Source organism: Haliotis cracherodii, unplaced genomic scaffold (assembly GCF_022045235.1).
Source record: "Haliotis cracherodii isolate W230 unplaced genomic scaffold, xgHalCrac1.p SCAF_19, whole genome shotgun sequence".
Lineage (NCBI taxonomy): Eukaryota > Metazoa > Mollusca > Gastropoda > Lepetellida > Haliotidae > Haliotis > Haliotis cracherodii.
The window spans coordinates 10444747-10457855 of NW_027266274.1; the positions used below are offsets into that span (position 1 = coordinate 10444747).

The window sequence follows — 13109 nt, forward strand, 5'->3', positions numbered from 1 at the left end:
GATGCTCATAATATTAATAACTGGATTGTCTGGTCCAGACTCGATTATTTACAGACCCCCGTCATAAAGCTGAAATATTGCTGAGTGCGGCGTTAAACAACAAACCAACCAACCAACCAACCCAAACCGGATGTGATTATTTCCTTAAACAAACTGAGCTGCAGAACTGATTTCATTGTGGTCCTAGTTTCTCTGACAGAAGGTATCCGTAACCAAGAACTCTTAATGAGGCCAGACGCATCTACACTTTTCGGCTATCTAAGTGAGCTATTTCAAACGCATTTCATTATAAATTTATATCAGTGTACTTTGATAACATACCTGCTTGTAAGGTGATTCAATCTTTCATGTAATCAGCACACATCTATTTTCATGACCTTAACTAAAATACAACCGCAGCGAGATAATAGCACTTGTTAGCTGGCATTTGCCTTAATCGGAAAGAACAGGACACAATTGATCGATCATCTTTATTTATGGTAACTACACAATGTGTATGATTTAATTACAGATGTAATCATCTATTGTGACATTATGTTCATAAATGTATGGGCAAAGTCAATAAATGTTCATTATTATGAGAATAACTAACGAGCTACGATGAATCACGGTTCATCTTTCCCGGGGGATTAATGTCATAGATCCTGAGTAATTCCGAGTTGCGAGATGGTTATCCTTCTTACCCATAATCACATTGACACCTTTGAAGACCCCATCCCTGACCACCAAGAAATTTCTAGCGGCTCTAACTAAAACAAAGGTATCTCTATGCAAGCGAGCGTTTCACGTTATATCGGATTGTGTAAAATAGTTCGCTATTACCGTTCAAATTTACTATATTTGTTTCACTTACAAAAACAACACGCAAAACGTAAGAAACGTGTTGTTCCATTTTATTCATTAACCTTAACAAATGCAAGTCAACATCGGCGAGTGCTAGGATGTCTGCATCTTCCCGAGGAAAGAGAGTTAACTGACTTTAAAAGTACAGTTTCCACCCTTGCCGAACTAGGCTGGAATTCCTGGGCTCGATCGTAGCGCCACCAGTGGCTCTTACGAGTTATGTCCTTTCTATGCCTCTCCTATTGACCAATCAGATTCAACCTCTCGTATCACTTGCATTTGCTTCAAACAAAACGGTGGCGCCCAGTCAAGACGATCTGATTGATAATCTAGATCTATATTGTGATAAAACGAGTCTTACATCGCGAAGTGCAGCAAATCACGTGAGCACCTTGATTAAAAGCATGAAAAGATTTAGAAACTATCTGTTGACAACGAGTTAGCGGTGCACATGCTTTGCAAATCCTGCAGTCGACCGAAATCTACATGACACTTTACGAACCGGATTTCGATTTCAGCGCGCGATTTTGATTGGACTATGCACAGACTCGTTAGTCCAGCCAAAATGTAACTCCATAATCACATGTTGACGTAATTTTGCAGTAGCTCAATACGTAAATTTTAAAGTTGATGCCAGACATGCATTCCACCTCATAGATGGACGGATGTGGAATATTTATCAAGTTGCAGTTATTTATTCGGAATCAGAATCCAGAATTATACAAATCAGCACGTGGGTGATAGACTGACAGATCGAACGAATGAATGAAAAGTCCAATGGAAAGCCGAGTTATTTATAGAAATTTGTAATTCCCAAGAGTTGTACAGAACATCTAATACCCTCCATACGGTTTCCTTTCTGGGGACGAAATTGGACTACAGTACACTACGTTTATAACGAACACGCTTATAACGAACTGACCAAAATAAGAACTTATTTTTTAGTCCCGGCCATTTGTTGTATATATGCTGTATATACATGCTTATAACGAACTACGGTTTTACGAACTAAACTTAGTGGTCAATTTGAGCTCGTTATAACTGTTATTTACTGTATATCCAGTAACCTCAGTAACGTACAAAATTATACCACCAGTGCATCAGTATGAACGTTGAATGAAGAGACATCATGATGTTAAGTCTAGTTTGTGAAACAATGTTATGTGGTAGCGTTATTGTAACTGTATTTATGTTGAATGTAATTGACTTGTATAGCCACGTGCATGCACGTGTGTGTGTTGCTGCTTGTACTTGTCCGGACTGATGCCGATTTATGGTGCTAGCTCAATGAGATACCATGCCGCAGTTTAACATGAGTAGCCATCTCAGACACAGTATACTGACTCCGAGACGACCAGTCCTTGTTTTAGCCCCCCAATGCCGAGCGCCAGACAGGGTCACAACAAGTACCATCTTTTAACGTCTTTTGGCATGACGCGGTCGGAGATCGAACCCGGACCTTCCGCTCTCTGGGCGGACGCTCTACCACTAGAGCACGGAGGCGGTCCAGAATATCAGGACTAGGGACCTTTCTTAATTCAGTCTCCATCCACAAGAAGTAGGAGTTAGCAAATGTGGCTGACTAATGTACACAACCTATTTATTGTGGTACCGCATTAATGTTTACATTTCGAAATCACATCGGCATTATCTGCAATAGAAGTGGAACTAGAGATAGTGATATAAAACTGATTTTACCCATATCTTGATAAGTTTCATTTATTTATCAAGAATTAAATCATTTTAAATTGGAAACATGCACATAAAATGTTTGCTATTCTGTGTTAACATAACTGTACACGTCAATACGTAACTAGAGCTCTAGACAACTCACTAACGTAACCATTTTGTGAAAAGTCAAGGGTTCACTGTTGTCACGGTTTGTGATTGTGCACTCTCTGACAAACCCGATATCAACGCCAATATGAACATTATTTACCTAATCAATATATGCACAGAGCTGAACCTAGATAAAGTATAATTTCAAATTATTCTTGTCAATTATGTATCTAAAATAATAATGTAAATGAATTAATACACACTTGCGACCTTTAAGGCGGGGGGATGCTAAAATGTACAGTAATTAACTCACATATATGTATAAACTTATCCGACTATACACTTAAGCTTTGGGCGTGTAACGTATTTCTAGTAGATGGTACTGAGGTGATAAACTACAAATATAATTGATGCAAACTGCCGTTCGCATCCTTCTATGTGTTAAGTAGTGATACCAGCATGGAGATAAGAATGTGGGTGGAAACATCTTTCCTGTCGCTGTCTCAGAAATGGGGTTTAACGTCCTGTCCAAGATTATTGCACTTATATAGCGACGTGCATACACGTGTGTGTGTGTGTGTGTGTGTGTGGCTGCTTGTACTTGTCCGGACTGATGCCGATTTACAGTGCTAGCCCACTGAGATACCATGCCGCAGTTTAACATGCATACCCCACTAAGACACAGTATACTGATTCCGAGCCGACCAGTCCTTGTTTTTGCCCCTTAATGCCGAGCGCCAGACAGGGTAACAACAAGTACCATCTTTTAACGTCTTTTGGTATGACGAGGCCGGGGATCGAACCCCGGACCTTCCTCTCTCTGGGCGGACACTCTACCACTAGACCACGGAGGCGGTTCCATATGGGATGGGGATGTTGTTCCAAATGTCAAGCAAAGATTGGCCCAACTGAGTCGGCGTTGCAGGTTGCTCCGGTCCTGTCGTAGGCGTTGTTTATCTCATTCCAGAAATGTTCTATGGGGGAGAGGTCTGGACAAACAGCCGGCCATGGTAGTACAACAAAGTTATGTTGCCTCAAAGTATGTTTCAAGAAATATCAAGATTTACAACATTCTGGGCCTCAGGGAAGCTTTCGAAGGTTTTATGGTAGACATGTTGACGGCATTTCCAGATTTGACGCATCAGTTACAAAAACAATGTCCGATGTTATTCCTTATTTTGACTTGAACAATATGTTCATAGGTGTTTTCAGGTAAAGAATTTGATTTACTTTTGTGTGTTGGGTGTGACGGGTGCCACCGCTCGGGCAGGATACGCTCATCTTTCGCAAACTCCTGTTGTCATCACTATTTGATATTGATTCATGAACACCACCTCTTAGTATGGCCGGAATCGTACAATCAACGATTTAAGCAGAGATTTCTTATGAAAATGGAAAGGGTTGTGGAAACACGTCAAAAGACGTTTCTGCCTACCTATCCAAGCACGGGTTGAATGATATAAAATTCTCCTCTCAAGAGATAGTTCTGCCTACCTAGCCAAGCAAGGGTTGAATGATATAACATTCTCCTCTCAAGAGATAGTTCTGCCTACCTAGCCAAGCAAGGGTTGAATGATATAACATCTCTCCTCTCAAGAGATATTTCTGGCTACCTATCCAAGCAAGGGTTGAATGATATAACATTCTCCTCTCAAGAAATAGTTCTGCCTACCTAGCCAGGCAAGGGTTGAATGATATAACATCTCTCCTCTCAAAAGACGGTTCTGCCTACCTAGCCAAGCAAAGGTTGAATGATATAACATCTCTCCTCTCAAGAGATATTTCTGGCTACCTATCCAAGCAAGGGTTGAATGATATAACATTCTCCTCTCAAGAGATAGTTCTGCCTACCTAGCCAAGCAAGGGTTGAATGATATAGCATCTCTCCTCTCAAAAGACGGTTTTGCCTACCTAGCCAAGTAAGGGTTGAATGATATAACATCTCTCCTCCCAAAAGACGGTTCTGCCTACCTAGCTAAGCACGTGTGGAATGATATAAAAACTCTCCTCTCAAACGACAGTTCTGCCTACCTAGCCAAGCACGAGTTGAATGATATAACATGTCTCCTCTCAAACGACAGTTCTGCCTACCTAGCCAAGCAAGGGTTGAATGCTATAACATCTCTCCTCTCAAGAGATATTTCTGGCAACCTATCCAAGCAAGGGTTGAATGATATAACATCTCTCCTCCCAAAAGACGGTTCTGCCTACCTAGCTAAGCACGGGTGGAATGATATAACATCTCTCCTCTCAAACGACAGTTCTGCCTACCTAGCCAAGCACGAGTTGATGGAAATAACATGTCTCCTCTCAAAAAGACGGTTCTGCCTACCTAGCCCAAGCAAGGGCAGAGTAATATTATGGAAAGGGAGGTTAAATACGCACTTATTGCCTTTGGCTTGTAAGCTCATAATCTTTGGCAGTTTCTGAAAGTAATCGTAAATGTAGTTTAATTTCTATATAATTACCTATTCTTTCTGTAAACTACATCATTGGCTAAACTTATTGTTTTCCAAATTCATGTAATTAATTATTCTTTTCACTTTTCTATTTCTCGTTACAAACATATTCCAATTTTCCCGTGGTGCATTTTCGTTATGTTCTCATATTGTGCCAAGCTTTGACTGATGAAGTGTCCTCTCTCAGCAAGCTATCTCAACTGTCTTTAATTCATCTTTTCCTTGATGGTAGCATATTACTGTTATGTTTGTGATTGATTTGCATAGCCAAAATAGTCATATTGCATTTTACGTGTTAATTGCAATCCACTGCGAGATCTCGCGCATTGCATGACATGAGGTTATTCTGTTTGGTACACATTGTGGTGCAATTGAGTGTTGCCAATCAAATGTTTTTCTTGCTTTTTTTTCAAATAATATGTTTGTTACAGTGTTTATCGCAGTACATATAAGTATTTTTAATTACTGTTACGAGTCAGAATATCTAGTTAAGCATAGGTGCATCGGGCAAAACATGAGTTTTACTCGTGTTTCACTGCTAATCTGCCTTGTGCACTTTCAGTTGTTTATATGAATGCCGTATGTAAAATTTCAAACTTCGCTTATCATTTACATTGAAAGTAGTATTACTATTTCAAGTTATAGGTGATGATGTCAATGTGTTGCGAAGTAGTAAATTACTGTATCATTTCCGTTATATTCAAACAGAAGCTGCATCAAAACGAATGACTGTCCTGAACAATGTTGCCAATATTGATGGGATCCTCACACGTGCCGGAATCTTGCTGAAAAAACATCAACCGGGTGGACATAAGATCCTGGATATATGGCATCAAGAACCCTACAAAGTGGTTGGAAAACGAAAGCCAAACATCGACATCATTACTCCATTGAATGGTGATGGAGTAAAGAGAGTTCATAAAGAGGGGGTGATTTTACTGCATTATGGATAAATTTCCAAATCAAAATTAGAATATTGATGTCAGAAAAAACAAGGATAGTGCTCTGAGAAAGTATCGTTAACAATAGCTATGTACACACATGTATTGGTTTCAGAACATCAAGAGGCAATTGGTCACTGTTATTGCACGTATCATTTAGGGTGTGAATGTGCATTTAACACCAGTGAGTTCTCCTTAATACGTCTGATGTGTCAACAATGAGGGGATTGTCTTGTTCAGACTCGATTATTTACAGACCGTCGTCAAAAAGCTGGAATATTGCGTTAAACAACAAACAAACAACATTGAGGGAAAACACCTCCGTACACATATGCAGCCAGGAAATATAACACAACACAAGATATCGTTCGGATGCAACATTTGTTGTTTATTCATGAAAGAAGTAATAAACACATTAAAACAAAAGTAGGCTTTCAGCTCTCCTGGGTTTGTACAGAAACATTACGTCCCCCATCAACGGAAGATAAATAAATTAATGCGAAGATAGTCAGTCAATCAAATGTCTGGTATATCAATATGTGACATATGTACATTTTGCAACATCGGAATTATGTGAATTGATATGTTTTCACCAAGGATAACATTACAAGATTCATATAGAAAGAGATTTTGAACAGAGCTGAAAACATAACGACAAAATCGCTTACGGTATTGAAGTCGGCCAAGTAATGTCAATGATCATATTGGATGTAATAAAAAAGTATCATTTAGAGAGGAAGTCATCATCAAGACTTTTAGTAATGCATGTCTCCGTTTTGTGAATGACCATGCAGGTACCCGTAAGTGATTTACAACAAGACGGATGAGTCAGTGTAACACAGCTTAGAATACAACAAAATGATTCAGAATAACATTGGTTGATACTTCAGAAAGGTTTATCTCAAGTGATACTTCACACGCATGATGGAAAAGTTGGTTGGTTGGTTTGTTGTTTTACGCCGCACTCAGCAATATTCCAGCTATATGACGGCGGTCTGTAAATAATCGAGTCTGGACCAGACAATCCAGTGATTGGCATCATGAACATCGATCCACGCAATTGGGATCGATGACATGCATCAACCAAGTCAGTGAGCCTGACCAAACGATCCCGTTAGTCGCCTTTTACGACAAGCATAGTCGCCTATTACGGCAAGCATGGGTTGCTGAAGACCTAATCTATACCCTGGATTGAATTAACGTTTTCATGTCATTCTGAAGCATATCAAAGATGAAATATTATTTGAAACAAGTTGACATGGCTGATCTGTATCCTTTTGTTGGTTGATGTTTGTTGCTGAAGTCGAATGATATACATTGCGGTTGGCCGTGCAACACGTGTGCTCGGTATCAGGCTGACATAGCCCTCATCTTGGATTCTCACACCGTTGAGCGCCTCTCACATCGTGTGAATAAGGCCTTGTGGTTTGCTGATCTACATGTTCTAGTATGTCCCGTACACAAACTGGCTGGTGTCAACTTGACATGCCGTCTGAATAGCCTCCACCGTTGCTGGACCATCTACAAAGACAGAAATTGACTGAATGAGTGAGTAAGGATGGTATTACGCTTTTAGCAATATTCCAGGACATCACGGCGGGAGACACCAGAAATGGGCTTCACACATTGTACCCATGTCGGAAATCGAACCTGGGTCTTCCGTGTGACGAGCGAACACTTTAACCACGAGGCTACCCAACCTCCCCCTGAGCACTGTAACAAGTTCGGGATTGATGTCCTGTGGATCGTTAGGTGGAATAGATGGTTGGTTGGTTGGTTGGTTGGTTTAACGCCGCACTCCAGCTCCAATATTCCAGCTATATGACGGCGGTCTGTAAATAATCGAGTCTGAACCAGACAATCCAGTGATTAATATCATGAGCATCGATCAACGCAATTGGGACCGATGACATGCATCAACCAAGTCAGCGAGCCTGACAACCCGATCCCGTTAGTCGCCTTTTACGACAAGCATAGTCACCTTTTACGGCAAGCATGGGTTGCTGAAGATCTACTCTAGCCGGGAATCTTCATGGGTCCATATGTGTCTACTTGACCGACCTTATGTCATTTAAAAGATCCCAAAAGATCCCATTTTAAAGACATCAAACCACGTTTAATATCTATCCATTAAGAGAAGGTATGCATGTGTCTTAAGACTTTCACTTTTGGATGAAAGAAAGCAAAGTGCTATATTATGGCTCTGGCAACATATTACGCTTGCAAAATGTAGGTCGCATGTCATTGGCAAATGTAGAGGGTTATACCTAGAGGGAAGAATGTGTCCTTTGATATATCTTTTCTGGCAGCCTCGATGGCGTGTTTCACAGCCAACAACGCTGATGTAGCCATGACCAGGGGCGGCTCGCCTACAGCTGAAACAGAAGACCATCTTGATCATTTATGTGAACAAGAATCAACGGCAGGTTAACATAGTTTTTTAGATTGGTGTTAGTAGGATACACAAGTGAACTAGTGTGAAGGGAGAATATAAACATATCATGGTAGATCTTAGTTGGTGGTTCATCATCGTAATACGTCTCTCAACTTTGAATTAGTTTGTATGGTTTATATTCAATATGTGATATCTATCAAACTATTTTACTGTCCTTTTTCGGCAGGTATTCAATAACATGTCCCATCACTATGTGGCTTAAGATATTGCCAGTGCGATGTAAAATATTAACTCACTCACTCGCTTAAAACATCACTCCATGTACTTTGAACTCTCATGTGAATGTACACATTGCGAAACCATCGGGTTTATTTTAAACCTTATCATGAGCATGCGATCGTGAATCCCCATCAAAATAATGATGATACCACGTGTTCGCGAAATGTATTCATGCAGTGGTATCCACAGATAGTCAACAATCTTATGTTGATATAGTCAGGGCTGCTACATACAGTGCCTGACATTTATGTAACAGGATGCAGTGACGTCCACACGTAGTCAACATTCTTATGTTGATATAGTCAGGGCTGCTACATACAGTGGCTGAATTTATGTAATTACATGCAGTGGTATTCACACGTAGTCAACAGTCTTATGTTGATATAGTCAGGGCTGCTACATACAGTGCCTGACATTTATGTAACTGCATGCAGTGATGTCCACACGTAGTCAACATTCTTATGTTGATATAGTCAGGGCTGCTACATACAGTGGTTGACATTTATGTAATTGCATGCAGTGGTATTCACACGTAGTCAACAGTCTTATGTTGATATAGTCAGGGCTGCTACATACAGTGCCTGACATTTATGTAATTGCATGCAGTGGTATTCACACGTAGTCAACAGTCTTATGTTGATATAGTCAGGGCTGCTACATACAGTGCCTGACATTTATGTAACAGGATGCAGTGACGTCCACACGTAGTCAACATTCTTATGTTGATATAGTCAGGGCTGCTACATACAGTGCCTGAATTTATGTAATTGCATGCACAGTGGTATTCACAGGTAGTCAACATTCTTATGTTGATACAGTCAGGGCTGCTATATACAGTGGTTGACATTTATGTAACTGCATGCAGTGATGTCCACACGTAGTCAGCATTCTTATGTTGATATAGTCAGGGCTGCTACATACAGTGGTTGACATTTATGTAACTGCATGCAGTGATGTCCACACGTAGTCAACATTCTTATGTTGATATAGTCAGGGCTGCTACATACAGTGCCTGACATTTATGTAATTGCATGCAGTGGTATTCACACGTAGTCAACATTCCTATGTTGATATAGTCAGGGCTGCTACATACAGTGCCTGACATTTACCTTTTGCCCTCAAGACTCCGCGTGGGTTGGGGGCATTTTTCAGGAACTGAATACGGAAGTCGATAGGAATGTCCTTTCCTAGTGGGGGCTTGTATTCCTGCACAACACAGAATTTCATGTCAGCTACATAAACGTATATGCTACAATGCTATCACAAGTTTAAAGATGTGATGAAACTAGTTAAGCTGCAGTAAACTACGTATATAACGAACACGCTTCTACCGAACTGACTGTTACAACGAACTAAAATTAATTGTCCCTTTGAGTTCGTTATAACCATAGTTTTGAAACTAGTTAAGCTGCAGTAAACTACTTATATAACGAACACGCTTATACCGAACTGACGGTTATAACGAACTAAAATTAATTGTCCGTTTGAGTTCGTTATAACCGTAGTTACTGTATATGGATTAATATCCCATTAACAGTTGTAAGGGATAAACAATTAACATTTAAGAGCTCTCTAGTTTGCAAAAGAGAAATATTAAACACAAACAAAGATCAGTATGAATGCCAGCACATTGCGTCAGGAGCATACTTATGTCGCAAAGGCTGCCCACTTGCATATAAAGATGATATTGTGACCATGTTATCACGACCTAAATAACCAATATTTTTTATTGTGGATAATGAACGTAATTCACACTTTTTTATTCATTTTGAAAGAAAAACATCAGTGTGTGTTACTTCTGATGTTTCATTTGTTGCGATATTTCTGCCACGTGACACAATGTACCAATCCTACCCTAGACACGTCTTACCCATGTGCCATCAGTCAGGGCGGTACCAGTCTTGGGGTCAAAGATCATCTGTTCGGTCATCAAGTAGCCCAAGCCCATCACAAACCCACCCTCAGCTTGTCCCATGTCAATCTCAGGATTCATGCTGAACCAAGGTAGATAAAACAATTATTCAACTATTGCAAACGTATATCATTCCCAAATACGTTTTAAAGATTGTGCGCACACAGTACAATAATTCCTGCCAAATATAATTATTCTTCAGGCTGTTATAAAATCAGAAATTGCCCGGAAGAAGACATACATTGCTACAAAATATTGTGGTTTACAGAAGAAATATTTAGATTGATACTTAAAATATCATTCAGTCCTACAGATGTCTACTCTTAGTCTTACCTCTCTCCACAGTCATACAGGATGTCCACTCTGTTGATCTCACCTCTCTCCACAGTCATACAGGGTATCCACTCTGTTGATCTCACCTCTCTCCACAGTCATACAGGACGTCCACTCTGTTGATCTTACCTCTCTCCAGTCATACAGGATGTCCACTCTGTTGATCTCACCTCTCTCCACAGTCAGACAGGATGTCCACTCTGTTGATCTCACCTCTCTTCACAGTACTACAGCATGTCCACTCTGTTGATCTCACCTCTCTCCACAGTCATACAGGATGTCCACTCTGTTGATCTCACCTCTCTCCACAGTCATACAGGATATCCACTGTTGATCTCACCTCTCTCCACAGTCATACAGGATGTCCACTCTGTTGATCTCACCTCTCTCCACAGTACTACAGCATGTCCACTCTGTTGATCTCACCTCCCTCCACAGTCATACAGGATGTCCACTCTGTTGATCTCACCTCTCTCTACAGTCATACAGGATATCCACTGTTGATCTCACCTCTCTTCACAGTCATACAGGATGTCCACTCTGTTGATCTCACCTCTCTTCACAGTACTACAGCATGTCCACACTGTTGATCTCACCTCTCTCCACAGTCATACAGGTCAACTCTGTTGATCTCACCTCTCTTCACAGTACTACAGCATGTCCACTCTGTTGATCTCACCTCTCTTCACAGTACTACAGCATGTCCACTCTGTTGATCTCACCTCTCTTCACAGTCATACAGGATGTCCACTCTGTTGATCTCACCTCTCTCCACAGTCATACAGGATATCCACTGTTGATGTCACCTCTCTCCACAGTCATACAGGATGTCCACTCTGTTGATCTCACCTCTCTCCCCAGTACTACAGCATGTCCACTCTGTTGATCTCACCTCCCTCCACAGTCATACAGGATGTCCACTCTGTTGATCTCACCTCTCTCTACAGTCATACAGGATGTCCACTCTGTTGATCTCACCTCTCTTCACAGTACTACAGGATGTCCACACTGTTGATCTCACCTCTCTCCACAGTCATACTGGATATCCACTCTGTTGATCTCACCTCTCTCCACAGTCATACACGATATCCACTCTGTTGATCTCACCTCTCTCCAGTCATACAGGATGTCCACTCTTTTATTCTCATCTCTCTCCACAGTCATACAGGATGTCCACTCTGTTGATCTCACCTCTCTCCAAAGTCATACAGGATGTCCACTCTTTTATTCTCACCTCTCTCCACAGTCATACAGTATGTCCACCCTGTTGATCTCACCTCTCTCCACAGTCATACAGGATATCCACTCTGTTGATCTCACCTCTCTCCAGTCATACAGGATGTCCACTCTGTTGATCTCACCTCTCTCCACAGTCATACAGGATGTCCACTCTGTTGATCTGGTTCTCCCCGGTCAGAACGTCCACCTCGACCTCTGTGCACGTTACACCATAGATGTTGTAGTCAGAGAAGTCTCCTGATGGGTACGTGCTGTTGATAGCAATACATGTACTTGAGTGAGTGAGTTTGGTTTTACCCCGCTTTTAGCAATATTCCACCAATATCACGCCAGAAATTGGCTTCACACATTGTACCCATGTCGGGAATCGAACCCGGGTCTTCGGCGTGACGAGCATAGTCGGCATAGATATTAGACCAAGCATATTTATTCTACTTCTTTGCCCAATGTGCACTTAAGCACTTTAATCAGTTCATTGTTTCAATTTCAATTTCAATTTAGCAAAGCAATTAAACCAAAACTTCGCTTCCATAATGTTATAGATATATCCAGATGTAACTATATTTATATTTATCCATTTGTATAAAATTGTTGACGACTTACGAGCAACTGGCTGACAAGTCCACCCCTTCGCTGTAGCACTTAGCAACCAGCTTCTGCCAGGTAGGCTTGGTCATCTTGGCTTTGACCGGAGCCATCCGTGTCTTTAATAGTTGACAGCACTGCATGACTCCCTGTAGATGTTAAAGTTATAACTACGTTATTCTCATCAGGGACAAGCGTTAGCAAGTTGCCAAACATGTTGCGTGAAGTAATTAATGGTAACAGAATCAAGAGACAGTAAGGAACTTTTCAACATATTCAAATCTTTGAATTCATCCACTACCAAATTGGCAGTCTATAGACGTGCGTGCGTGCGTGCGTGTATT

The 13109-nt window shown here is 40.9% G+C and overlaps 1 protein-coding gene across 1 annotated transcript in view; it reads right to left on the reverse strand.

The window, feature by feature from the left end:
• Positions 1-6731: 6731 nt before the first annotated feature.
• Positions 6732-13109, reverse strand: part of LOC139466752 (uncharacterized) — a 51461-nt gene continuing 45083 nt past the window's right edge. Inside the window, exons 30-35 of the mRNA XM_071248416.1 lie at positions 12784-12914; positions 12303-12431; positions 10567-10690; positions 9806-9902; positions 8290-8397; positions 6732-7543 (exon numbers count right to left, since the gene is read on the reverse strand). Coding sequence (XP_071104517.1) covers positions 7467-7543; positions 8290-8397; positions 9806-9902; positions 10567-10690; positions 12303-12431; positions 12784-12914 — 666 coding nt within the window. The 3' untranslated portion in view covers positions 6732-7466. The remainder of the gene's footprint in view (positions 7544-8289; positions 8398-9805; positions 9903-10566; positions 10691-12302; positions 12432-12783; positions 12915-13109) is intronic.